Source organism: Betta splendens, chromosome 17 (genome assembly GCF_900634795.4).
Source record: "Betta splendens chromosome 17, fBetSpl5.4, whole genome shotgun sequence".
Taxonomy (NCBI): domain Eukaryota; kingdom Metazoa; phylum Chordata; class Actinopteri; order Anabantiformes; family Osphronemidae; genus Betta; species Betta splendens.
Genome location: NC_040897.2, coordinates 4,652,921 through 4,680,888, shown reverse-complemented (window position 1 = coordinate 4,680,888; position 27,968 = coordinate 4,652,921). Strand labels below are relative to the sequence as shown.

At 43.8% G+C, this 27,968-nt stretch overlaps 2 protein-coding genes across 10 annotated transcripts; one reads left to right on the top strand and one right to left on the bottom strand.

The window, feature by feature from the left end:
• Positions 1–3: 3 nt before the first annotated feature.
• LOC114844232 (MAGUK p55 subfamily member 7-like) lies at positions 4–19,045 on the bottom strand. 8 transcript variants are annotated; one of them, XM_029131423.2, is made up of 19 exons: positions 18,903–19,035; positions 17,464–17,525; positions 16,464–16,668; positions 15,951–16,028; positions 14,501–14,581; positions 12,367–12,501; positions 10,578–10,659; positions 10,371–10,456; positions 9,793–9,870; positions 9,178–9,374; positions 9,047–9,105; positions 8,915–8,926; positions 8,524–8,580; positions 4,366–4,539; positions 2,671–2,751; positions 2,497–2,590; positions 2,255–2,363; positions 895–1,038; positions 4–238 (listed from the first exon to the last, which is right to left on the bottom strand). In XM_029131423.2, the coding sequence occupies exons 3-19, from the start codon at positions 16,554–16,556 to the stop codon at positions 14–16; spliced, it is 1,785 nt and encodes a 594-aa protein (XP_028987256.2). In that variant the 5' UTR covers positions 16,557–16,668; positions 17,464–17,525; positions 18,903–19,035; the 3' UTR covers positions 4–13. The 8 variants fall into 8 exon arrangements, with proteins under 8 accessions (XP_028987256.2, XP_055359686.1, XP_028987254.2 ...); XM_055503711.1 differs by lacking the exon at positions 17,464–17,525 and having other exon boundaries at positions 18,908–19,045; XM_029131421.3 differs by lacking the exon at positions 17,464–17,525 and having other exon boundaries at positions 8,536–8,580; positions 18,908–19,045.
• Positions 19,046–19,097: 52 nt separating this feature from the next.
• On the top strand, positions 19,098–26,792 carry LOC114844234 (WW domain-containing adapter protein with coiled-coil-like). 2 transcript variants are annotated; one of them, XM_029131425.3, is made up of 13 exons: positions 19,098–19,238; positions 19,684–19,717; positions 20,265–20,454; positions 21,397–21,485; positions 22,327–22,436; positions 22,591–22,688; positions 22,818–23,096; positions 23,771–23,887; positions 24,322–24,470; positions 24,600–24,691; positions 24,865–25,048; positions 25,160–25,287; positions 25,374–26,792. In XM_029131425.3, the coding sequence occupies exons 1-13, from the start codon at positions 19,198–19,200 to the stop codon at positions 25,441–25,443; spliced, it is 1,581 nt and encodes a 526-aa protein (XP_028987258.1). In that variant the 5' UTR covers positions 19,098–19,197; the 3' UTR covers positions 25,444–26,792. The 2 variants fall into 2 exon arrangements, with proteins under 2 accessions (XP_028987258.1, XP_055359690.1); XM_055503715.1 differs by having other exon boundaries at positions 22,327–22,441; positions 22,596–22,688.
• Positions 26,793–27,968: the final 1,176 nt, after the last annotated feature.

The following is a 27,968-nucleotide window of genomic DNA, read 5'->3' as shown; positions in this document are numbered from 1 at the left end:
AAGAGGCTGGAGTTCAAATCCAGCTGCTCAAACGGCCACAGCTCCTCCGCTCCAGGGAGCGAATCCACTCCGCGGGAACCCACCGGACGTCCTCCTCCCCCTCTGTCCTCTCGAGGTCGCCCCTCAGCTCCCTGAGCGCCGCGGCCATGTCGCTGTTGATGATGACCCTGTCGAACAGGTGGCCGTACTGGCTGTCGATGGCTTCAGCCTGTGCGCCCATGTCCTCCAAGTCCTGGTCCTGTCAACCCAAAACATGGAGTGTTTCTAAAAAGCTCCATTTAGCCCACTTTGCGCTGCTATGAATATCTTTTACATGGAAAATGTGGTTTGTTGGCATCTGCGTTTCCATCGGGCAAAACAAGAATGTTGACTTTTTGTTATGCTTCTCCTATTTAGAGCGGCACATTCTGGACATTAATAAACCTCTGGACCTACTGTACCCACAGCCTGACCTGCCAGTGGTGTGGCGTGAGGAACCCACGGTGGTGAAAGTCTCCTGTGCAAACTCATGCGGCATTGCAGGTGCGTGACCTCGCCGGTTTAACAAGGACAGCGCGAGCCACAGGGTTCAAACGGGGAATAAGAAGCCAGATGGGGATTATAAAAGAAAGAAATGGATGCTAATCTGCCAGAATATGAAGGTTTCCCTCAGTGAGTCACTCCTTCAAAGCGTCACCCTGCACATGTAACGCGTAACCCGTTATTTTCTAAACAAAGCTGACTCACCTACACATTAGTCACGGAGCAAGGAGCCACCCACCGAGCAGCCTTCTGACTCCCTCCGCCTCTTAAACATGTCTTAAATGCAAACCGCGGGGTCACCCAGGAGCAAGGCGTGTGTGTGTGTGCAGGTTCCAACAAGCACCTGTCCTCACTAACGTTACTGTGCCTTACTGAAAAGATCCTGAGGGGGTTCGTGTCCTTTGGGTCACCCGGGGCTTCAGCTCTGCGTCTGGTCAGACGTAGCTCCTCCACGCACGGCGGCTTCACGAACACAACGTGGGGTTTGAACTCAGACGTGTACACAACTTTTATTTTCTAAAGTGGCAAAGATAAAAAAGAGGAGGTTTAGAGAAGAAGCTCTTTGTTTGTTTCCCAGCTTCTGATAGGGCGACCTCTGATTCCGGGTGGGGACAGTTGGCAGCGGATTGGCCGTCACACAACGTCAGCGAGCTGTACCTGTTAGCAAGGACCTTAACTGTGGGATCATAACACACGGCTGCACAAACACCCTGACAAATTGGTACGAAGGCCAGTGATCCCTTGCTGGATTCCCACCGAACAAACACTGCCAACAGCTTCATGTCTAAACCCTCAAAGAGCACAGGCGGCCTCAGCAAACACAAAACTGCTTTTCAGTGACAACTGTGGGCTTTTTTCAAGCTAAAACACTGACGTGAGACCTAACTTGCCACAACGAAACCCTAATCAGCCGCTGAACCTAATAGTCAGCTCGGATTTAGCAGCATGTATGGCAGCGAAGCATAACACCGCCTCCGCTTGACCACAGGTGTGATGTTATTTGTGCCGAATTGTTTTTGGTGAATCGGTTGATTCGGTTGAAACTGAATCCTTCCTTCCAGACGGCTCAACCTTTGACTCACGGCTTTTGACGCTTGGTTTGTTACCTACAGTAAGTGTTCAGAGTGGCTTAATGTTCCTCTTGCCTCTCTTCCACGGTTACTATTTCTAGCCAGTTTTTCTTGGACGGCGACGTCGAGGTATTCAGGTGAGGGAGGCCGGCAGTTCCTTGAATGTTTTCCTTGGATCTTTTGTGACTTCCTGGAAAAGTCATTGTCGTGCTCTGGGTTTGGACGTCTGGCAGGTCGCCACTTCTGGGAAGGTTCACTATTGTTCCAAGTCTTCATCATTTGACTCTGAGTGTCTCTCACTGTGAATCTGCCTCAGAAATTGCACTGTAACTCTTCCCAGACTGATGAATGTATCTTAGGAGTTTTTGTTTTGATTAGTGTCTTTTTCCATGAGCCTACTTTGTCAAGAAAAAAAGATCAAGTTGCCTTTTGTAGGATTTTGTTCTTAGTATGGTGACTGGTGAAAACAGAAGAAAGAAACATTAACGGGTCGTGGGATGAATAGAACGCTTCATTACTGCAGAGGTAATTGTCACAATTACTGTAGCATTTCTTTGTGTTAGTGCTGCATGAATCACCAGTCTGAGTGATTTCACAGGGACTCTTGGCTCAAAAACCACCGGGTATAAAGTACGTACGTTATGCGATGGCCTAATACTTACACTAGGATGCACATCCAGAAGACACACCTTGCCCTTGGCCAATACTTGATGAACAGAGTCTAGACTGGTTCCATAATACTGTCCTGTGTGTCTGCCATATTCTATAAACCTGAGCAGACGTAGACAGGGACGACAGCAGACAGGAAACATATAGACAGCATTAAATGGTGATTAGACAGCTGTGCAAATGATTGACATCACTCTTGTGAAAAGGCAGCGGCGGAGTGACGCTAGTGCCGTACTTGTGCTTGAGAACGGCCTCCTCAAACGCGTGAACAGACACGAAATGATAATGTACGCCTTCGGCCTCCCGCGCTCTCCGCTCACGCGTGGTGTCTGAAAGAGAAAGATGAGCTGAACATTGTGATGAATGTGAAGGTAACAAACTTTAGCAAACTGGAAGGTGTCTGTCTTACGAGGCACGGCGACGCCGTAGCGGTCGGGGTCGGAGATCAGGAGCCTCCTCTTCAGTTCGTTAACGCCAACGCCGCTGGGCCCTCAAGACAAAGATCAAAACACTGTGCTGCCAACTATCTGCTGTGTACTAATGTTTTCCTCACGACAATTCCAGCATCAAATGAGGGCCTCAGTGATCTGGTGACACATCTGTCTTTATCGTTAGCCGAGGAACGAGGCAGACAGACACGGCTCTGATTTCAGTCTCTAACCAGCCTTGCTCTTTTCCTGCGCCCGTGTCTCTCCTTCCAACATTTCTATACCCTCTGGAAAATCCATAGCATCACATCTAACTGTGACATCTGCGAAGACGCACAGTATCAGTGTCACTATAGTGTAGGATGCACAGGATGAAGCACACACACACACACACACACACACACACACACACACACACACACACACACACACACACACACACACACACACACACACACACACACACATGTAGCATCTGGGATTTTGTTCTGCAGCAGGTCCCTCCAGGCCCAGGTTGCATCAGACTAATGGAGCGCTGTCTGAATGCAGGATTCCTGACATACCTGCCTTTTCCATCACTGCGTTGCATGAGCTCGATACATTACAAAATATCAAGTTTATAGACTCTCCACTCTTACACTTCTAATGTCTTTCCCATCTGCATTACAAAAGCCGGAGAGGAGCATCATTGGGCTCTGTGAATAGCTTTCTCTTTTTTTCCAGGCCTTAAAGTGGCTTACAGTCACTTTCACCCATCGTCATCACTCGGAACGGCCCATTGTTTCATTCAGCGTTTGTCTGCAGTGCAAACAAACAAGGGAATACTTTCAATCGTCCAAATAGCATCCAGCTGGTCCTGTTTTGGTTTTCCTGTCTATAACTTTCATTGCCAATAAACTATATATTTTCAGTGATGACCTCCGGTCAATGAAGAGCCTTCGCAGCAGACAGTAAAACGTAATCCAGAGTCAGGGTTTGCTCCAACTCAATTAAAGAGCTCTAAATCTAAATCCAAGCTGTCTTAACTGTTCCAGTTTGATGATGGAGCACTTGGCTGACATTACGGGGGATCTAATTCACAATCCACTCATCCCTTTCTCTACATTCATCTATCATTTAGTTTTTCTTTATCTATCTGCTTTTGTCTTGCAACTCTCCATTTCATATTCCACTCTGTTCCTCCTTGCTCAGACACAGGTAACCAAAGTTGCATCGTACAGTGAGGTGACATTAGAAAGACCTTTGGTGGGGCTCGACGTAAACTTTCCTTGGGAGCGTTACGGCTCAGGAATACATAGAGCAGGCCTGCGGGGTTGGCAGGGAAGTGGATCTGGGGTGGGCCACTGGGTAACTTAAGAGAACACAATATATTCTGACTTGGAGTTTGTCTGACAGTGTTTACGTGCTTCTGATGGGAAACCATCGGTCTTGCACTGAAGAGCGGGAACATCAATCATCATCAATGGAATCCTTTTTCTTTTAATCAACCATGACTTCAATAATTCTGTCTTTTTAGTGAATGGGATCAGATTATTTTAGTTTCTTTTATTACACAGGGCAAATGAAAGGGAGGGATAATATGAAGCAGAACAAAGCACTATTATACATCTCATGTTCTAAGCTTTGTACATCACTGTTTCAACCTGCGTGTTTGTTTGTGTTTAGCTGGTACTTACCAACTAAAACGACCAGCCGGCCTCTGTCCTCAGGTGGGCTGTGATAGGGCATGACTTCTATGTAGGTCGGAGGACAGACTGATCCGTGCATCCCTGCGCTCCACCTCCTGGATCCAGCCGCATCTGTGGTCAGACTGCTCTTTTTGCCAAGTCGGAAACTCCTTCTTATGCCGCCTGGTAAAGAGAGAAACAAGGCTCAGACTCTGTGGCTGTAAAACCAAACAAATGGCTTATAGAGTTAAGGGGAACAAATTTCTTCAATATAACATATAAAACACATAACAGTAATTATATAGTGTCACTTTACCTGTTACCACATTAATAACTAATTAATGGGCCATGCTGATGCGGACTTTTTTATTTTATAGTAATAATTTTATGATACTTTATTTTTGACTTAATGTTTCCAGACATATACCACTTCTCTTGTCAATCCACCGATGACAACAAGCGCCACGACAAACGGCAGAGCTACTGAAGGCACAAGGACAGAACAGCTACTTATGAACCATCAACGCTGCCATAACTCAACGCAAATCTAGTTGGATAATCAAACACTCAGTAAGTCACGCATGGCTTGTAGACCATCTGACAAGCAGCGTCTGCCATGCGACAGTGGTTTGGCCCGGCTTGGCAGACTGCGTCGCCTTCATGATGTTAACTGCTGCTAAGCAATGGAGCCAGGCTCTCTTTGACGTCAGCTGTAATTTCACTTTGTAAGCATAGCCGTTCATTTCCTCTCCAGGCTTCATTCTAACAAACATGGCACTAGGAGTAGAGATTTTCAAACTTGTGTTTATGTTTTATTTAAACTGATGATTTTGCTCAGATTTAAGGAGGTAATATAATGAGTGCTGTATGAAACCAGTGCTATGCTGCATATAAGACGTCTTGTAATGGTCAATCTGAAGTCATTCTGGCAGTGTGACTCTCATCTGTTACCGAAAATGCTCACAAAAAAAATGAATATTATTGGAAATGCTTCAAGATATTATTGTGTCACTGGACAGAGTGACGGGTGAGATCAGACGTAACACCAAGTAATTACATGTAACACACGTCAGGATTATGTGATGTGAAACTTAGTGTGAAGAAGAAATGCCAGGAAACGACATTTCACAGACAAAATGTTTTTTTACCAGCATTGTATCAGTCAAAATATGTATTAGTTAACATCAAGTAACTGTCAAGGTATTGTGATTTTAATTGCGACAAAGGATCTAACAGTAGCAGTTCAGGCACAGTGTGTGTGCACATATTAAAGACTAACAAATAACAATTGGTCAATTAACTTTTAAATGGAAACTTCTGAGTCTCCTTGTGAGTTCTTACCTATTCTCACTCTTGAGCCACACCAGAGCTATCTGTTAACTAAAAAGCTTATTAACAGAACTACTGGTACAAATGGGGCTAATGGCGACTGGACTCTTCTTGGTAAGAGGCAATGCCACAATGCCAGAAAGCAAAGAACACCATCTGGAATTCAGAAAGAAGGCAGGAGATTTCTATCTAAGAGAAAAAGCCATGCTGACATGACCAAGTATTTCACAGTGGCCTGAACAGCTGTATGTTGCATCACTGCAAAGCACAGGGAGAAAAGTTAGAAACAAAGCTGGGCCATGTCAAAAGTGCAAATAGTCAGGGAAGCAAAAAGAAAAATAAAGAAAGTAGTCAGAGATGTCAAGCAGAATGTCCAGGTCTCCGCCAGCATGGCTGCTGCTGAACAGACTTCTCCTTAACTTGGTGTTTCAGACATTTGTGGGGGCTCTTCATCGTGACATGTGCCCACGAACACTTGACTTACGCTGGGAGAGGCCTTCAACCATGAAAGAGACAGCTCCTACAAGATAATGTGGCGGTGGGACCCTGACACTATGGGGTTGTGTTGCTGATTTAGGCACAGGCATCCTTTGTTTAGATGCATGGGATCATGAAGGAAGCAGATTATGTTGACATTTTGAAGGATGATGTAAAGAAACCTGCAGCCAGACTGGCTGTACGTTGGCCGTGAGAGTGTCAGCGAGACAAGGAGCCAAAGCACATGAGGTAAAGGACACTGAAAGCAGGGTCCCGAGCCCCGATAGCAATCCTGCTGTGAATCTGTTATGGGTGGTTCAAGTTCCCTGTCTGTGCTTGAGTTTGGAACTATTCACACATCAAACTGTGTGAATAGTGTTTACATAGAACACATGCTGTCTGTTGTGAAAGAGGGCCACTTATTTTGCCCTTGTCTGTGAAGCTTATCAGTGATACTTGTGAGGTTGTCTGGAAGTTCAGTCATGATATCTGGAAAATATTAAACCAGCCAGACTCACTGTAGAAGAGAATTTGATTCTCCTTGGTTTTCAGTCATCAGTCTAGCTATGTTATGATAAGACAAATGGATGTAGCTACTAAGGCTCAGCTAACAGACAGAAATTATATTCACGCTACAGTCTTTTGTTTAACCTTACAGTCACTAACTCAAAGACTCACTAATCAGTAGCTCAAAGGCACCAGCCACTAACTCGTAGGCACTAGTCACTAACTCATAGAGTCACTAGTCACTAACTCACAGAGTCACTAGTCATTAGTCACTAACCCACAGAGTCACTATAGTCACTAACTCACAGAGTCACTATAGTCACTAGTCATTAACTCACAGAGTCACTAGTCATTAGTCACTAACCCACAGAGTCACTATAGTCAGTAGTCACTTACTCACAGAGTCGCTATAGTCACTAGTCATTAACTCACAGAGTGACTAGTCACTAAACACTAACTCACAGAGGCACCCGTCACTAACTCAGAGTCACTAGTCACTACTGTAACTCACAGAGGCACCAGTCAGCCTCGGTGCATGCCTCTGGATGGTGTGAGGAAGCTGGAGGCTGTGCCAAGCACCGCACCACTGTGCAGCATATTTTCCAGAATGTCAAGGCATTTTTTACAAGACGGAAAGAAAACCATAAATATTGCTAATGAATCTGTTCGCTAGAGACAAGTGACCAAGCTATTATAGAAGCTTGTGTGCTTTCACTCTGCACTGCAGCTTTACTTGTCCGTCATTATTTGATTACACTGCATGCAGTCATGCAGTGTAATGTGCAGCCGGAATAAACCAGAACTAGGAGAGTCTGAACCAGTCTGAGATGGGATGCAAATCACAGTATTTAATGCACATGACTCTTAGATCCATCTGTCTATCCGTACATGCATTCCATATATCATCTGAAGCACTTATCCTCATAGTGATGGCATAATGAAGCTGCTGGAGCCTATCCCAGCTGTCATTTGGCTGGGTTCACGCTGAGCAGGTGACTCAATATCAGCCAGGAAGTTAACACTTAGGCAAAAACAATCACCCTGAGCAATCCTCTGTATGTATGTGGCTCATGGATGACAAAGACAATATTTTGTAGTGACCGTCACAAAAAATATCGGTCAGATAAAAAATGTGGTACTTTTAGCTGGAAAGGTGTTCGCGAGCAGGGCGTCCTACGGATCCTAAGTCAGCTACACCAGTTCTGTCAGAAGGAAAGGGCCAAAATTCCAGCATAATATTATGAGAAGCTGGTGGAAGGACGCCCAAACAGTTTGACCCAGGTCATACAGTGTAAGGCAACGCTACCAAACACTGAGGAAACGTAAGTGCACTTATGACCTCGAAGAAACATTCTCTCTCATTATTTTGGCATTCGGCAAATACGAAGCATTTTGCTAACCGACCTACAACAGGTCTCATTGAATGTCAGACGAGGAAAGGTGTCGTTTCAAGCAGCCCGCTGTAATGTGACGTCTGTAATTGCACTGTACAGGCGTGGTGAGCCTTTTATAATCAATGTGAACATCCCATACTGCTCATATGCACACGCAAACACACGCATCGTCTCCAATTCATGAGATCAAGACAAATGGGATAAATGGTAAGGCTCAAACTGCAGCTGCTGTCCTTCCCCCCGAAGACTCCAAACCACCAAATGACATTATCATATGAAACTAGTTTGTAGTGCAAAAATAACTACAGCTTCTCGGTGGTTTTCCCTTTTCCTTTTTTCCTGTTTTCAGAGCTCAGCTCATTATGTACAGAACACATTTGCGTGTTGTCGCCAGCTGCCATGTCTAGTGGCCTCGGGTGGCACTGCGTCGTATCAGCAGGACTCCAAGCGAGGAACGAACCGAGCGCCTCACCGATGTGGATCCCAGTTATAGCGCCATAGTCCACATCCTCGGAGGCTGGAAAATCAGGAAGAGAGAGGAGGAAAGAGTGAAGAGATTGGGAACAGAAACCACAGGGAATGACATTTGCATTACTCTGACATTTTATACTCAGAGTATTAACACATGTTCTAAACCCAAGGTCCTAATGTTTTGCTTTGGAAATTCTAATAATAGTTTTTTGCTAAACTCTTACAAAGTAAATGCTAGTGAAGAACTACAGTACAGCCTGTTGTAGCAGGTCATTTCAAACTCGATTTGTTAAAACTAAACGCTTCTTCTTTGTTTCGGAAATATAAAGCCGTAAAACCTTGATTATTAGCTTTTAATCTTTAAATGATTGAAACAATACCTTGTCCCTCATCTGTGGAGCATGTAGAGAAAACAACAGCAGAAGACCAGAGCTATTGGTTTCAGACTTCTACACACGTATAAATGTTTGTATATTCCACAGGTGGATTCAGGACAAACTTTGTCTCGTCACCTGGTGGCTTTTCTCGGCGAGGCCTAAACAGGGCCTCCGGTCGCTGCAGCGCCACTCTCCTTTAGGAGAAATAGAGGAATTAGAAAAGCAGTCTGGGCCCGGAGGCGCTGAACGCTGGCTTGGCGGAGCACCTTTCCTGCAGCTGCTGCGAGGGGATGAGTCCTGCCCGGGCGCGGCCATCCCTGAGCAGGCGGGCCTGCCACCAGACGTCGTCCTCGGCGCTGACCACCTGCAGGACGTCGCCTCTCTTGAAGGCCACCGCCGCGGCCTTGCACGGGACGGCGGGGTCCTCGCCGGGGTCATAGTCGAACAAAGCCCGCACAAACAGCTGGGAGGAGAAGATGGCGCTTAACAAAAGACAATACACGTTTCTCCTAAAGCGGCTTGTAAACGTCTGTGTCTTGGCAACAGACAAAAACCCTCTGGTGATTTCTTCACAAATGTCGGTGTCACTTTTTAACAAACGATCATGGTCATTGACGATAATTTGTCTTAATCCGTTGCAAATGCTCCCTGCGCTAACGGTTTCCAACTTGGACAACCTCTCCTCCTGATGTCCTGAGGAGAAACTCACTCATTGTTCATTTGAAACACAGCTAAACACATGCGACGTCTGTCATACCATAAATCATGAGCGGCCCAGTAATGAAGCTGGTGAGTGACTTCTCCTGGACCGTGTAACCTGAAGTCTGCATAAAACCCAGACAACAACACGTTCATGCCGCATATTATAATCGCTACTGCACCTTGGCCTTATTTGATGAGACGTCCTTCCTGTCGAAGGCAGGAACGATCTTGAATTTGATTTCACTCTGGGAACGAGCCTGCGTATGAACAGCGAGGTTAAAGAAACAGGTTTGTGCTTTGGGAAATACCACGAGTTCTCGAATGTTTATACAATAAATATGAAACTACAGCTGAAGCCTGTCGGCTTAATAAGCTTAGGACTAGAAAGAGGTGAAACAATCAGTCTGTCAAAAAACGACAGAGGCGCGATGGTCACACACGTCCCGGCTTTGATTCCACTCAGACACATACTGCATAAGCCTGATATAGCTCATTACTCTGTGTAACACAGTTTTATTGCAGTGCAAAAACTATTAAAACTCCCACATTAAACCATGTGGGATAACAAATCCAAACAAAAGCATTATTTACTCCTGTTCCAGTAACATTTGCTATAAACTACAGCGTCCAGCAGTTTGACAACATTAATGAGGCCTTTTCACAGAGGTTACATATTTTAGTGACTGCAGGAATATATAGGCTTGGAGCTGAGAGGCACAGACAGGGCAGAAAAGTTGGACGGGGAGGTAAGACTAACCAGAAGAGGAAGGATTTCCTTTGGCTTTCTGTGCTCCAGTGAGACTCCATTCACCTCCTTGAGCTCATCTCCTTCGTGGATCAGGCCTTCAAAGAGTTGGACATGCATATGGAAACTTGTAGCGCATGCTATTAACCTCGGCACGTTCATTACACAGAGGGAACTGGGAAGAGGAGAGTGGCAACAACTGACATGTTAGCAGCTTACCGCTTTTATCAGCTGCCCCTCCTTGCATGATCCTGGCCACAATGATGGCCCCCGTGGACTGGTCCTTCTTAATGGTTGCCCCCTTGTGGGTGGCGATCAGGAGGACGATGATGGACAGACGCACAGACGAGCAGAGTGAAGCAGGTCAAACCACAAGTGAAAGGAACATGTTGATTTCATCAGGACCCAGACAAATTTCTTATTTAGAGTCCGCTCATTTTTGTGAGGGTTATTTGTATCAGGACGGGGCCTTTCAGCCGACTGCCCTCGTGTAACACACAAAAGCACTGGAAAAGGTTACCCAAATCAGTATTATTTTCAACAGATGGTATTGATGTGGAGCAAATCGCAATGGAAAGCGCATTTTATGTAGCTGACTACAATCAGCTCACGCTCTGGTGTTGTCTGGAAAATGGGAACATGCTGGATCGATCAAACAGACCGTGTCAGAAGGAGGTCAGTCCCCCTTCCAATCTAGTGCTGGGATCAAATCAAAAGTGTGTTATCTATTATTGCTCTCTAGCGTTCACACATACAAGACTGCACACAGACAAACACAACAATTAGTTGAATGGTTTTCATATTCGCCCCAAACATCACATTTTCCTAGTAAAAAAAAGTGATGAAAGGCTTCTCGAAGTGCGCTTTAGGTCTTGACACTCTCTTTTGGTTAGTTCCTGTCAACAGGCTGATGAAAAGAAAGAAATACGTATATACTCAGTATGCTCATTATATATACATAATATATACAAATATATGTATAAATATCGTTATTAAAATTAGAATAACAAATGTTATAGCCTTTGCAGCACTGGCGGAGGTCTACCCTCTGTGTAGTTTCAGTCTACTTTCGCTCGCTCCAGGAAATTTCCAGAAATAAGTATGTGGACAATGTGGAAAAGGTGGAAAAGAGCGATCACTCCAATAGTATCAAGTAAATGAGCTATGATTAAAGACCCTGAAACACGTCGATTTACGTCAGAAACAGAAAAGAAATGAACCGAATCCCCATCAAAATGCCCGACGCTGCTGCAAAAGGCTGCAACAGGAGACGCATTGGTGTGAAGCTATGCACACACACGCAAGCATGCACGCACGCATGCACGCACGCAGGCACGCAGAGACCAGGCCGTGAGGCGCGTCACAGCAGTACATGGCAGGGAAGACATGGAAGAAGTGACGCCACGGTCCTTGCTTGAAGAGAGCGAGCAGCAGCCCACAAAGAGGAGACAAAGGTGATTCAGGCTGCCGCAGGAAACGTCTCCCGGCTTTCCTGTTATTCTAAGAGCCTTCGCTCGGCCTCGCCTTGGCACACGACGCCACTTCGGCGGTTTTGTTTTTTGACAACATGACATTAATTCACCGGCCAGAGAGAAATTCGGCCTTGACTCTCTTGGATGCGTGCGTTTCTTTGAACTGCCTGTCAGTTATTTTGACTGGCCAAATTACAGTTTTCAGGCACTGTCTGTTCGATATTGTCTCAAACTCGAATAATTGCCTCCTGGGTCCCTGTGGACCAAATTTAGAAACAGGGTTATGTACTTAATTATTTTCAGAGTCAATCTAGGAGCATCTATAGTGTTAAATTGGAGAATTAGGAGATTCTTATTGAATCAAAAGCATTAACGTTAACTTCGGGCTATAAGTAAGTATGTGAGAATACTTCATGTAATTCTATATCGTGTTGAAAAGCTGCTGGCCCCAGATGTGCAGATCAATTTTCCACAATAATGAAAGATAAACCTAAATCAGATTATCATCAGGTTTTACCTTCAGTGTGTTTACTGACCAGGGGCTCTTTGGTTTTGACCAGACTGACAAGCTTGACCGAATCCTCTTCCTCCTCCAGGGTATCGTCAGGTATCGGTGGCAGCGTTGGCTGGAAGTCTTTCTGGGCCACAGCGTCGTGTACAGACAGGAGGCTCTGTGGAGCAGACACAAACATGGTGGCCTATCGCTCTGACTTCCAGTAGATGTGGCACCCACTTTGTGTTTTTTTCTTCAAATGCATCTCACTTTGCATAGAAAACATGGCACAGTCTGAGGCAGCATACTCCAAATAAAATGATTATTGAACGCTGGCTGTCCGAGCGCTGCTGGATGCGGCGCAGTGAGGACATTCCAGAGTAATCACTGCTACGGCCTGTTCACGTCATGCCATCTCCTCTCGTCGGAGGCACGCGGAGCTACTGCCACTGCAGCTTCACCAACGCAGGCTTACGCGTCATAAAGTCCAGTTCTCTACTGCCGAATGTAAAATGGCTTAGACTTACAAAATAATCTCTGATGCCTCATAAAAGGAGAAAAACTATTTGGCTGATTGGCCCAAGGCAACTGTATCCAAACACAGCAGCCCCCCCCCCCCCCCCCCCCCCCCCATACCAGCATGGCCTGTGGGCCACATCACCCGCACCGCTCCAGCCTTTAGACTACGCGTCGCGCTCGTCATTATCGGCACCCAGAGGGATGTTTTACGCCAACGTAAAAGGCAAAACGTCTGCTTGTTCGCTTCGGTTCAACAATCAGCCAATACATCCGTCAGCCGCTAACGTCCATCATCAGCTGCTCTGGGCAGAGGCTGCCAGCGCATGACCAATGTGTCTCTGGCCGCCTCCGGAGGCAGCTTCTCAAAAAAAGACTCACATTTGCAGAATATTACACCCAATGTCTCGGATAAATATGTGTGAGCTCCTACGATGTGGCCAAGAACAAACAGGTCATTAAGACTGTTTAAACAAACCCGTTAGTTCTCGTCTGACTTCGGCTCCTCATTAAGACAAGCTGCAGCCTCGGCAGGCCGCTGGAAAAGTGCACGCCGCGCGCACGTTTGCGTGCGTCTTTGAAATATGACCATCGGCGGGTCTGAAAGGAGGACGCGTGCGTCGGAGTGGGCCTGCGCCTCTACGTGAGTTAACACTAATAAACACAACTAGGGAGCAGATTAACTTCAGTGCCCGTGTGGCTAATGGATGTCAGCACCTCTGCGTCGGGCAGGATGACAGGGTGAAATCAGCCTGAGTGAAATTTACAGTGGGAGTAATTTGCCACTCGGTGTGACCCATTTACTGTAATAGTCAACTGTGGGGAAGGAAACGCTGCAAGCTCCTTGTTGTGTAACTTGCACAGCTTCAGAAAGGCTCAAACGAAGCATGACTGAATGGAAATGAGGTGCTCACGTTACCTATAAGAAAAATGACTGAAGGCGTAAATAGCCTGTCCACCGGTGGGTTTGCTTTGCTTTTAATCACCGGGGCGCTGCAACGCCTAAACAGCCTTTTCCGACTTGATTTGAATTTCACAGAACCTGCAGGACGCGGACGTGAGCTGCATTATTTAGAGCACATTCGTCGGCATAGTTTTGCTGTGATGTTATGAAAATGGAGATGAAGGAGGAAACACGCTTCGGGCCAAAGCGTAGGAGTAGATACAACCGTCTCCACTGGACTGGCTCTCAGCTACTGTCTTCTATTCATAGTGTGAACCTTTGGCTTTCAAACTGGAAGCAATGTCCTTTGCTGCTTTCGTGCAAAGTCGCCTTATTTCCCACGAACTTGTTTTAAGAATGGTGCAGAAATTACATAGTTTGTCTAAGCAAAGGACCTAGTTGGGGAAGTTTTAGGGCAACACGTGTGAAGCCACAGGAACAAACCAATCCATCCATTATCCAAACCGTTTTTCCTGTCGCTGGGAGGGAGGCGGAGTGAACCCTGGACAGGTCGCCAGCCCATCACAGAGCCCGACGACCGTTCCCAGCCGGTCTAGAGTCACAGCTTAACCCTCCCTGTGCGTTTTTGGACAGTGGGCAGGAAGCCAGCGTACACGCAGACTCCACGCAGGAAGGCCGACACTTCTGCTCTATCTGCGAGGAGACAGCAGTGGCCACAGCGCCACCATGCCGAACCCTGGGGTCAAACTCCACTCACCTTAAAGAGGGCTTGGTTTAAGAGGGCAACCAGTTCTTTGACTTCATCTTTCTGGCTTTGGTACATCAGGTCTTTGGCCAACTGTAAAGAGAGAAGAAGAGAAGGAGGGGCAGGACATATTTTTATAGGCTAATTAGAGGTATACATTTATATCGTGGCCTGAGCAATGTTTTCTCTACTTTACTCTACTCTGCACTCGCCAAGACAGACAAAGAAACAAGCAGAGACAAAAAAAACCTCTTGCTTTTGTCTGATCCAGGCTACAGCCGCATTCACCTCATTGGGATTTCACTGGGTTTTTACAGCAGGACATTTGTACTACAAAAATGTTCCTGTTTTGGTTTTGTCTTTTAGCCACTGTCATAAAAAAGAGAGAGCTCCTGAATGTTCAAGGCTACACGACAGCTGCGGCAACAACTAAAATAGAGCAGCCATAATCGTCCGCAGCAAGTGGAGAGGCGGCGAGTGACTGTGTGCAGTCGCCTGTCTTGTCAAGCATATTACTGTAATGACTTGTACTGCTTCAAGATGTCGAGGCGCACTCCAGAGACACAATGCATGAAGGTCATTAGTTTCCACTGTGAGCAAACAGAAGCCCATCTGAGGGGAAACAGATCCACGGCTTGGCCCTTCAAGTAGGGCCTGATGATTTAAGCCAGGCGGAGAGTGGCTGTCGGGGCGAATCTCAAGCAAAGGGGGTGATGGGAGGGAGATGAAGAGAAGAATGGAGAAGAAGGTAGGCGGAGATTCCCAGTATGGAAAAATGGCACACATTACAGTGCCTAAAGTGTATAGGAAGAAGATAAAAGAAAACAAATGAAGAAGATGTAGAGATGATACAGAAAGAGGAAAGGAACAAATCTGATGCTGGGGAATGTAAAAAAGAACATTCTTGTTTTTGACTTTGTCCAGAAACACATGATCAGGAAATGAAAGTGGGAGACAATAAAAAAGAAACAAAGGAGCCAGAGGAATGAATAAAAACGAAAGAGATGAGCAACAAAAAATGAAGGGGACTGATATATGAAATATGGCGCACATCTGAGGGTAATAGTGGCTGGTCGTACTGTCTTGAGTCACAGCTTTAGTGGGAGTACTCTCTGTCACTTCATCTTACATCTGAAATTAATTGTATTCCTTCAACCTGAAACCTTAGACTACACACAAGATGATTTTAGCAGCCCTCTGTGCAGCACTGTCCTCGGTGACCTAACTCCTGGTGCACCGATACAAACTCCTATCTGCTTAAAGTACTGTCTCGCAACTGATAATATCTGACATGATGGTGTTTTGAAATGTCTCATAATTCAGTCCACATAGGGAGAAAGCGTACATTCAAGTCGTGCCTCTGTTTGACAGGAAAATTTAAACAAGGTGAAGTCTTCGCCGTTCTCTCTGCTGTCATGGCTGTCAGGCATCTCTGCAAAAGATGTTTGGGAGAGTCACTTACATCTGAGGCCAGACTAGCTGCATGCTCCTGGACGGCGCTGGGGCAGCGACTCTCAAAGCGCCTCAGTCGCTCGTGGATCTGTCAAATCAGTAATGCATCATAATAAAGCTTCTGTCAGTGAAGAGGTAAAGTAGACGCACTTTAAAAACATCTATCATTAATAGGGAAAAAAATGGAAAATGACCCAAATAGATTATACCAGGAATAAAAAAGATCTCTTTTACCTTTCTACTGTAGTTTAACCAGAATTTTATATATTTACTTATGGATATGTACAGTATATATATCATGCTAAATATATTTCATTTAAAACAAATATTTAGAATCTAGTTCAGTTATTATCTGACGCAAAAGTGTTTTATAACTTGAGGAGTGTTTTATTACTTATGGAACGGAATTTTCAACACTCGTGTCAGAGCCAAATTCACGACTTTAACAAATTCCAAAGACAGATATTGTGCTCCAAGTGGAAGTAAACACTCTGACACCAGTCTAGCCCTAGCGTGTCTTCACCTTAAACAGCAGGTGAAGTTTCTTCTCCATCAACATGCTGTGGAGAAACCTGTAGTCCTCCTCTCTGTCTGCATGAGAACCTGCTCCAGACATCACTGGTGATAGCAGCCTGCATGCGTCTGGAGGAGGAGGAGGAGGGGGGGCACACCACACTCCCACGTAATACTGCACACATACACCACGTCGACAAGCCGTCCACCTGCATCTGTGTTTAATTTACAGAACGTGTCTTGGAGATTAGGAGGTGAGGTCAAGAACCCAAAGAGGGAGGGCAAAGGTTAAATAGAGGGTGCGGTAAAAACGCCCATGGGGGAGCCTTTAAGAGATTCACTTCAAATCTTTCTTTAGGAAAAATATGTTTTGCTCATATTGCATGATATATGCATTAATGACTTCACCACACAGTGCTGCCGTGTTCAGCATAAAACATCCTCCCTACTCACAAAGAACAGAACTCAACTAATAGTAAAAGTCATATAAATCCATACTTAAAGTATAAATGTCAAAACTTCAGATTTTCTTTATTTTCAAACACGGGCAGAGATAAACTATTAGAGGAAGGAAAGATTATTTGTTTTTGTCACAGCACATTGAAACGTACCTCGTCTGTGTTATTACTCCCCCTAGAGGTACGACCACGTTCTACTGCACCAATATAAAAAGCTTAATAAGTCAATGTTTTATGGGTAATGTCATAATTATTAGAATAATATAATTCTATGTTCCTTCATTTTTATATGCTTGATTTTTCAGTAGTATTTGGGTATAACGACATCGCATAACAGCTGGTGATATGCCTAAATTAATAAATAATTATTGATAAATAAAGACGATATTCATGTGGAATTTATAAATTGGATTATAAGTAAAAATCCTGTGCACAGATAATAAACAATGTTAGACCACAGACAATTTGTAATACAAAACTATGGATTATGTCCTTTTTAAGCTTATAGATGTTCAAAAAAGCCAAAGTAAAGCTAAGCTACTGTACACTTACCAGCTGTCCAGTTTAGTCACCCAGTGAGCCACTGCGTTCAGAAGGGGCTTGATGGTGTTTGACTGACCAGATTTTGAAAGAGACACTGTTTTATTCAGTCATTGTGTTTCAGCTCTGACCTAAATCACTTCAGCAGCCAATCAATACAGCAATCAAAGGATGTTAGCCTATAACACTTCACTTTCCACTGTCACTCTGTACAGTGTCACCGGAAACAAATATTGGCACAAATTGAACTGACCACGGTACCAACAATTCTCTCCCGATTACAAACGCTACATTAATAAAATTAAGATATGTGTTATGATGAATTAAAGCGAACACTTTGATCCAAAATACATTTCCTTAAAAAGCCTAGTTACATACTAATCAGAATTGTTATGCTATTTTGTACGTCTACTTACATTTGGGTTTGTTTTTTTTGTGACTCCACTACATTTATTTCAGTTAATTAATAGTTACCATATTAATCAATGCAGATGTTTGAATACTGAATAAATGAACGCTCTAAAAAACGCTTTTGTTATAAATTATAGAGTTGATCACAGTTTTAGCCATATTTTACTGCTAATAATTGACTTGACTCTTTCGATTAATTTGTGTGATGGGGTCACTTTAGACTGCTGGGGACAGAATTTCTCCTGTTCTGGGACAGGAGTAATCTAGCTAATTGTGAAAAAAGGAGGAAGTGCATTTCAGACATACTCATCTGAGTTGTATGAATGCGCCAGAATGTCTATACAATGGATTTTTTTTACCCTTTTCTTTCTACTATTATACTACTGTACATGTCATGCTTCTCATGCTTCTGTACTTTGTTTGCCGTCTGTTGTTCTTGTTTGTCCTTTTTCCACTTCTCTATCCCATCACCCTGAGGCAGAGACTGTGCACCCTGAGCCTGTCTCTTGACTATAGGGAGTTTTTCCTCTCAACTGTTGCCCAGTGTAACTGGTGGAATTCTCTCTCTTGTTTATATAATTCTATGCATAGCTGTATATTGCCCTGAGATGACTTCTGTTGTGTATTGACACTATATAAATAAACTGAAAACAGTAGAATAAAGAGACAGGAGCAGACTAGTGAATAGATCGTGGGTGTGCCTCAGAAATGGCCTGCCAACGGGATATGACCTCGGAGGAGAAGCGCAGCTCCAACCAGCTGCGCTTTCGGCTCCATCAAGTTAATCAGAAGCGGCTGAGCTAATACCGGAAGTTATGTTCTTACTTTCAAAATAACAAATATACCACACACCAAAGAAGCTTACAGTTGTTGGTACAACGAGACTGTTCTACTTATGCTATAAATATGTGTCATATTGTAAAGAAAAAACAAAAAAAAAGTGGATTGCCAACATATTTTGTAAATCTGAGGCATCTTGCTGACGACAGTCGCACTTTTAATTTGAAAGGCAAACCGGAACGTGTATTTGCTAGTCAAACCTTACTGACGCGTCCGTCTTCTGCGCTTCCTCCTGACTGTGCTGCTTTCTGTTGAGCTGTTTCGGCCGAGCCAAGCGCTTAACGTTGCTACACGTCCGATGATGCACTGAGGGTGGTTTTTGTTCGAGACCATCCGCTATGCAGAGCTGCTGCTCGGTGCACGGCTTGTAGTTATCTCAGCGGTAGGACAGACTAAGTGCAGACATCCAGAAGCTAAAGAAACAGAACTGTGAGAGCAGACAGACAGCAGGCCACGGCCCCCCCCCAAACACACACACACATCACCACGGCCTTGATGGTGATGTATGCAAGGAAACCAGCAAGAGTCAGCGATGGGTAAATCAAGCACAAAGCGTGATATTTTAAAAACTATACAATGGGTTTACGTTACATTTTATCTTCAAGGTTGGTTGTTCGTGTTTGCTTGTAGCCGTTAGCTGTTGGTGCTACCAGCTAGCTAGCATTTTGGCTAGGGTTTCCGCATTTCTCTTTTAGCTGACCGAGTAATGACAGCGTAGCGGTAGCTAACTACCACGCCGACGATAAACCTTTAACACACACGGTAGGTTACATACTGATCAAATACATATAGCCCGCTTGGGTAATTCTTAATTAGTGACAAGAGGAACGGACGGATTCGATAAACGGCCGTTCCAGCTAGCTAGGCTAACTTTGCTAGCTTGACGCGGGCAGCAAAGTAAATATTGCTGAGGTAAAGAAAACGCAAATTGGCAAAACGTAAACCGGCGCACAATCACCTCTCTTTTATGTCTCTCTACAGGTGCAACGACAGAAGGGATTCACAGTCCTATCAGGTAACTAGAACATGTTGAATTTGTTGACAGTCACCTGTCATTACTGCGTGCTAACGTAGCTAATAAAGACGTGTAGCGCTCTTTTCCCTTTTTAAAGTGATAAACAGAAAGCGTGTATTGCAGCCTTAGAGGTGGTTTAACCCAAATCCAACTGGCTGTATTTCACCCTTCATTAATGTGGCCCATAATATTTACAGGTAAACATTTTAATAACATACATTAAGGTTACAGACCTGTCAATGTAAGGCACATTTTACACCAACGTAGAGCTCCCAATTATGTTGTGTGGACTGAGCACACCTGTCCTCAGTTTTCATTTTTGTATATAATTGATTCCTCATAATGTACGATTTATTCAAATAGAATTCCTATTAATAATGTCATAAACACCCTCAAAATAACAAGAGGCTTTTTCATATTGAGCACATTGTTAAGCCTGTTAAGAAATATCAGACCTTTTCAGAATTAGTTTTTTGGCTCTCAAGAAAAAAAAATCTACATGTGATTTGAGTCTAGGTGTCTATTCACTGGGCTGTTTTCAATTTAGACCCATAAGTCTCAGCCAAAGAGCCAGTCCAGCACCCTGCACCGCTATGACAAGCTGCGTGATGGCTCATCAGATCCCACGCCTCCTTACAAGATGCTGCGACGCTCAGATGAAAGCCCTGTCAGCAGGCATGGAGACAGCACTGGACATAGCAAGCCTAAAGCCTCTCACGCAGTTAGAGGGAAAAATGGTAAGCCTGGGTTTGGTGGCCCTGCGGTAATGTTCTATGTCACTAAAATGTTGCAGAGAAATCAGAGATGGAAAAACATCACATGTTTGTGGTTGTGGGCAAAATGTTGCCTCTTAGAAATGTGATCATGTAAATTGTGACAAATTGATCAAGGCCTTTGTGTTTCTCCCATGGCATACTGTGTGGACTTATTTTGCCATTTACCATACAAATACAGCTCACTCCTCTCCTAGTCAATATCATTCATTTGTTAATAATTACAAATCGCAACAAGAATAAAGACTGTCATTACCAAACCAGATCCATCATATTTTGTTGAGGTTTCATCTGAGCATAGCAAGTGCTGCCAAATTTCAACAGGCTTCTTTTCATGTTCTTTGGCAAAGTGTAATGTTACACTTTTGTGCCTATTTCTAACCAGTTCAGTTTTCCCCTTGAATGCTGACTTCATGCAGCATACATCATACTCCGGTCAGTCATGGAAACACCGTTTCAGTTGATTGTTCTTGTCAAGCAGAGGACTGATTTGTTTTCTTTATTTCAAGCTTGTATAAACCAGTTGTGATCTTGTTTTTGGTCACAGAAACAGCATCTTCTTTTATTAGTATTGAGGCTCTTCTGTATCTCCTAAAACAGTTCTGACTCGATTTGTGCTTGTTTTTTTTTTTGGGACCTGTGTTTTTAACGTGGCACAATCTGTTTCTTATACATAACAGCAAAGACAATACCAATAAATTCTCCAACTATTGTAGTGTAATTTAACCTTTAGTTAGGTTATACATGGATGTGATGCTTTGTTTTACAAAAACAAATGCCCAAATGTAGACAATTCAGACCTGACCTTTCACAGGCAATGAAAAAAATGATCAGTGTCACTAAATCTTTAGTCCCTTATAAGAACATTGTGTGCGTTTAGTTACTTGATGGATGGCTTTGTTTCAGGGACCAGTGGATCTCCTCAGGAGAACTCTCACAACAGCTCCCATCACGGTTCTGACTCGCATGCAACTCAGAGCAAGCCTGCAGACAGGGTAAGACGTTGTCCAGTGCTATCTCATTTATCTGGTGTACCCTTATCCTTTTCTGAAGAAATTGATTTCGTGCTACATAGGAACATTGCATGTGTGCCTCTCTTTCTCTCTCACCAAACTCAACAACAACACGTGATAGAAACCCAGTGTTGAAGTAACAGGCCCCATCTATAAGGAAGATGATGACTTTAGAATTACCAAATGAACATGAACATGCCCAGTGCTCAATACACTGTCAGGTTTGACACTGTTATCTGCATAGTTTTTACAGGTAATATAAGGCTGAAGTGGTCTAGTAAAGTAACAGTGTTAACATATGTGGTCCTTTTGTGTTTGTTCTGTCATTTTGAACAGTGACTAGAGAGAAGTCCATTTCATAGTCAACATATTCTATTAAGACCCTAAAAAAACAGTTCTTATTATTTGTCTGACTATATGCATGAAGGGAAACATTAATTACTTTAGGATTTGCTGTATTTCCAGGTTAACAAGCCCAGAACAGTTTAAACTATTATTTGTTAAATTTTTTGTGGGCCTGCATTTTTGTTTTTTAATTTTTAATTTGAAAACCCTTTGACCCATATAAGGTATACTTTATTCTTTTAATTATGTTGTGATCTTGATGGAAATTTAGTAACTTATCTAATTTTAAACAAAGTTTCTTTCAAATGACGATTTAATATTGTTGCTGGCTATCATGCTATTTTTCTAATTTCCATAAAGAGGCTTTAATTGTTAGACCTGTAAAGACGGCAGTTTGCGTCAATCTTTTCAGTGGCACGCAAACCTCATAATTTTCCTGTTTCCTTATGCAACATTATATCTGGTCTCCTGGTACCAGGACCCAGCAGATGACTGGACAGAACACATCAGCTCCTCTGGGAAGAAGTATTACTACAACTGTAGAACTGAGGTCTCCCAGTGGGAGAAGCCCAAGGACCTGTTGGAGAGGCAAGCTAACGTAGTTAGATTTTTAGCATGCATCCTTTGAAGTGTATTCTTTCACTCTTTTTATTCATAGAAGTTAATGCAATACTTGTACAACCCTGGAACAGTATATAACAGAGCATTAACCACAATTTTCATACTGTTGAATCTGCTTTAGGGAACAACGGCAGAAAGACTCAGTCAAGATGGCGGCAAACAGTTTCCCTAGAGACATGGACTACAGACAAGAGGCCTTGCAGGACAAAGCCACAACAAGTAAGTTGAATTAGGTATTGGACTTGGAAATAGACTCAGTTATATATTGCTATTCGTTCCAATCATTTGTTGAGTTGGTTTCTTCCATTAATTAGTTTATTGTGCCTGTCTGTCTGTCTGCCTCCACAGAGGTTTCGTCGGGGGACCAGTCCGCAGCCTCCAACTCTGGCCATTCCTCTTCTTCCTCCTCCTCCCAGAGCCTCAGCTTAGTCTCCGGTGCTATAGGCTCCACCACCTCAACCATGTCCTCCTCCACTTCCACTTCTTCAGGGCAGGTGCCCCAAACAGTCCAGTCCCCATCGCCAGCACTGCTGCAGGACCCGGCCCTCCTGCACCAGCTCCTTCCAGCTCTGCAAGCAACTCTGCAGATGAACAATGGCAGCATGGACATGGCGAAGCTCAATGAAGGTAAGCAGTGGCTTTACGTTCCCTTATTGGTGGGGCTGTTGCCATATTTAGTGAGACATGTAAGACAACATGTACCTTTCTTGTTTGGCTTGTTTTGGTCACTGTAACTTTGCATGGTGCTTTTCAGTTTGACGTTACCTTCAGCAGCTGCTGTAGTAATTGCTTATTGATCTTAGAATATGAAAAGTAAACTGAAGGAACATACTGTTGTTCAGAAAGGAAGATGAAAGTCATGCTAAAATGAGTTACAGATGTTTGTGGAATAGATGGAAGAGGACATAATGCCATTAGGTTGGCTTTTTATATGGCTGCTTGTGTTCCCACAGTGTTTGTACATATTCCCATAAAGGCAAGATTTTAAACTATGGCTTATGTGTTCATTTATAGAGACTCTTGTTCGTTCTTTGTTCTCTTGTTCCGAGCCCTTGTGTGTTTTTGCTCCTATGTAAAGTTGACATGCCTCCAAGTGATGGTTTTGTTCTAGTAAAAAATACTTTTACATGATGCAGCTGGTAAAACGATAAATAGTCTCCACTGAATTTTCTCATCATTAACAGTGATTTGTGACTTAAGTCTGTGCACCTCCCTGTTAAGTGGCCCTTGCATGATCACCTGTGTCTGTGCATGTGTTTGTGTATTTAAAATTTTTAATGTATTTGTTTGACTTTCTCCAGTGTTGGCAGCTGCTGTCACCCAAGCTTCCTTGCGGTCGGTGCTTCATAAGCTCCTCACTGCTGGACCTGCTTTCAACGTCACTGCTCTGCTCTCTGCTGCTCAGCACTCCAATCAAGGTATGACCTCCTTGCTGATTCTGACCATCTGCTACATGAGCTCATTTCCTTTTTCTCCCTGACCTTCATGTTCACACAAAGTTAATATGTTCTTCTTGACCTGTTATTTCGGTTGAATTCTGTACGGCATGCCAGTTAAATGTGTATTTTGCCTCGGGCGGGTAGAGATTGACGTGGAATACAAAATATTGTTCCAGTGAGGTTTATTGATCTCAGGAGTATAAGAGCTTCAATTACTTTTAACTTAACATATTTCATAAAAGACAATGTTGATTGAATAAATGTTTAGAGTGAAAACCTTCAGTGATTTAATTTGCATATCAAGACCAGCACAAATCTGTTTCTGGTACTAACTAACTAAACTCACTCACTATACAGACTATTCATATGATGTGTACACCAATGCCATGTTTCCTCCTTTATTTTCTTTACAGCTCAGCACTCCAGCCAGTCTCCTGTTTCTCTGACATCAGATGCATCTTCACCACGGCCGTACGTCTCGCCACGGAATGGCACGCCACAGAGCAGCCAGAAGTCCCTTCTGAACATGCACCCCAGTAGCATCGCACCCTCACAAACAAGGGTAACAAGCAGCAGGAAAACGAAAAACATGCGTCTTTATGCTTATAGCATGTTATGTTTCTGCTTCTATCCTGCCAACTGCTTTCTTATTCCCCTTATTTTATCTCCTGCTGTTTTCCCTTCTCTTTAGGGCACTATTCCTACAGCTAAGCAGGGATCTGTTCCTCCACCTCAGAGTGCTGAAAAGCGTCCAGAAGACCCTAGAACTCTCCAGCAGAGAAGGTAGGTCAGGTTTAATTGAGCACAACTTGTGATATGTGTATACACCTCTGTGAAACAGACTAAGCCCCACTATGTTGAGTTTGTGAAATTAGCATGGGAGTGTAAATTAAATGTGTAGACCAGCTTGAACTGTTGAGGATTCTTCTAAATGCCATTGTGTCTTACTCCATCAGCCAGGAGAATGTGTGTGCAGGATCAAATATTCCTGGTGCTGCGTTGCCCCACATTCCTTCCAGCAGCACCAACCAAACCCAAGCTGAAGCTACCAGCTCCTTCACTCCCACACTAGCAACTCATTTTGATGAGAATCTTATCCGACATATCCAAGGATGGCCTTCAGAGAACACTGAGAAACAGGTACTGTTTTCGACAGAACGCGTGGCTCTGTGACATTGACTGAATGTTGATTCCTTAATAAAGAAATCTGCTAAATGCTGAGTACATTTTCTACTCCTCTCTTCCCGGCAGGCGGCTCGCTTACGTGAGGACATCCACAACATGGGCAGTTTGTACATGTCTGAAATCTGCACAGAGATGAAAAACCTCCGCTCCCTGGTCAGAGTGTGTGAAATCCAAGCCACTCTGAGGGAACAGAGGTGAGGCAAGAATCAAATCTGCATCGATGTGTGCAGCCCCTCATGATATTGCAAACATTTATTCCTTTTGTTTTTCTTCCCTGTAGAATCCTGTTTCTGAGGCAGCAGAGCAAAGAGCTGGACAAGCTGAAGAACCAGAACTCGTACATGGTGTGAGGACCTGAGTAAAAGGACTTGGATGGATTAACAGAATGAGGGATAGACATGGACAGCAAGCTGCTTACAGCTTGTTTATTCTCTCTGTAAGAGCAACTGAGAAAACTGTTCTAACAGCTGACAAGGAAGAAGCTCCATTATCCTGAACAAGTCTTTTTCTTTTGTTTATTTTCCTTTCTTTTGCTTTAAAAATTAGTTTTTGCAGTGTCATCACATAAATTGCTTAATGCTGAAAGGTGAAACCTCGCTGAGGTGGACACTAACGAAGTGAACATAAAGGACCTGAGGCTCTTTTCAAACAGCACCTTCTTGGACTGTGAACCTTGGATTGTGTGTATTGTATTGGGTTAACTTGTTTTCCGGTGTGTTTTGATGTGTTGTGTTCAGGAAACGATTATTTGAAAAGCGAACTAAAACAAACCATCTCATAGTAATCGGTGTGTCAGCGGGGGAGCCAACAAGCTTGTTTGCTCTCCGGACTTCAGAAATGAACTCTGTCATGTGCGGATTCAATGGCAGTGATGTTACTAATGTTCTTCTTTTGTTCACTATACTCGTCAGTGGTTTTGCCATCGCGGCACATCTTTGAGCTGGTTCGTTTACATGTTATGAGATTAGCGAAAACTCTTAGGCCAGACTTTTACTTGCAGTAAATGTGCTTCAGCTATTTTACTTTGTTGACCCGATAATGGGGAAACCTGAGTTGGCTAGTTATTTTTAAACACACCAGATGTTTCAAAGTCATTCTGAAAAGCCCTACATTATTGGACCTAGGTTGGCTGCTAGTTCATAGAGGTTTCATTCATTTATAGCCCGCTGGCCAGTTTCTGACCCCTTCTGCTTCTTTTGTGTAAGTGTCTGCATTTTGTTTCTCTTAAAAACCAACTGACAAATATTTCATTCCAGTTGTGCAGCTTTGCAAGAGATGGTGTAAAAGAATAGAGTGGCTGGGTTTAGAGGCATGTAAAGCTAAATTATTGTTGCACATGATTGGTTACGTCCTTGTAGTCCTTTTGGAAAAATGTCGAATGACAGACGCTTTTTTGTTCCCCTGTGTTTCTTTGCATCATTTTCTTTAGCTCTTATTGGTTGACCGGCTGCACTTGGCTGTTTTTAATCACGCCGAGGAGGGCATCAGTCTTTTTTTTTTTTTTTTTTTTTTTTTTTAGTTTTATTTTTTTTAGGAGCATCACATTTAAACTGCAGCTGTACACTTGTACACCCACCCGTATCTCAGCAGTTCTTTTCTTTATCTTTGAATAGTTTCCACTAAATCTAATGTGCACACTTTTGGGGGTCGGGGTGGGCTTTGTATTCCGTAAAATATGAAAATAAAATATTATACCACAGCTCCTTGACTTATTCCGCAGTATTTGTCCTGCGCCTTCTCCGGCCACTAGATGGCTCTTCTTTGCATCTGGCTCTGCTTTCTAGAGCGTTTTTCTTGTTACCTTTATCAGAGTAGAAACCTCTGTTATAGTATTGTAAGAATGATAGCAAAGCACTCATGGTTAGAGATAATAAAGTAGTGAATGATGACCAACGTAATAAAAAACACTGAGAAATGGAGTGTGCCAAATGCTGAATTTGAGGATTTCTGATGACATGGGCCTTTTGAATCACCCCAGAAGCTCCATGTGATGCCTGACTTTTCTCTTCTTACCATGCTTGTATTAACATTGACTATAATCACACCTTTGCTTTTGGAAAAGCCGTGTAAGGGAACTCTGTGATCATCCACTTTGTCTCCTCTGCTCTTCCAGGCAGAGCTGTCATTTGAGGACAAGTGCCAGATGCATAAACCTCTCTGCCTCATTGCATTCTTTTCCAGCAAAAATGCAAACGTGTCTTTCTGAACAATCAGTGACACATTGGTTTAATTAAGTCAAGCACATTCATGTTCCCCTAACAGCAGCCTGTAATGCATCTCCAGTCAGTCTGAGTGATTTCAAACACTGCCATTGTGTTGATGCTGTACGACGGTCGAGCTGACATTCTCACAGATCTGCAGCCAAACCCCGATCCCTGGTCTGCAGCCATGCTGCCTCCCTCAAGCCAAGACCTGGTCAAAGTTGCCAATAATGATGTAAGTATTAATAAATTCTGACAGAGCTACTGTCAACATGTCTCTTCTACCCAGGAGACATACGTTGCAGGTCAAAGGTCGTCATCTACTCATGTCTGCTCTGTGTTCTCACCTGAGGATTTTGGAGCCTTTTGACACCGAACCTCAAACAGCCGCTCATCAGTCAGAGTCGGAGAGGTGCTGGGTTTCCCGAAGCTCCTCCAACCGGCAGTGTCCTTGGGTCATGGGAGTAATGGAGCTGATTACCTGCCAGACTATATTTATAGCTGCCACTGGCTCATTGATGGATCCATGAGCTGCTGTGGGCTGAGCCATTAGCCCTGTTTGTCTGTTCTCCACTGATCCCTGCTCCATCTCTTACCACTCCCTCTCATCTCTTCCTCACCCTTGTGCTGACCTCTCTTCTCTCCCTTGACTCTGACTGAACTTACTGTAACAT

What these genes read in the sequence shown, in the direction of transcription:
- LOC114844234 (XM_029131425.3), top strand. Translation starts at nt 19,198, where the DNA reads ATGGTGATGTATGCAAGGAAACCAGCAAGAGTCAGCGATGG. An exon ending in GGGATTCACAGTCCTATCAG is followed by an intron (nt 19,718 to 20,264) that starts GTAACTAGAACA and finishes TTTTCAATTTAG; the next exon opens with ACCCATAAGTCTCAGCCAAA. An exon ending in CAGAGAACACTGAGAAACAG is followed by an intron (nt 25,049 to 25,159) that starts GTACTGTTTTCG and finishes TCTTCCCGGCAG; the next exon opens with GCGGCTCGCTTACGTGAGGA.
- LOC114844232 (XM_055503711.1), bottom strand. Translation starts at nt 19,035, where the DNA reads ATGGTCTCGAACAAAAACCACCCTCAGTGCATCATCGGACGTGTAGCA. An exon ending in CAGCTAGTCTGGCCTCAGAT is followed by an intron (nt 14,582 to 15,950) that starts GTAAGTGACTCT and finishes CTCTCTTTACAG; the next exon opens with TTGGCCAAAGACCTGATGTA. An exon ending in AGGAAATCCTTCCTCTTCTG is followed by an intron (nt 9,871 to 10,370) that starts GTTAGTCTTACC and finishes GTTCATACGCAG; the next exon opens with GCTCGTTCCCAGAGTGAAAT.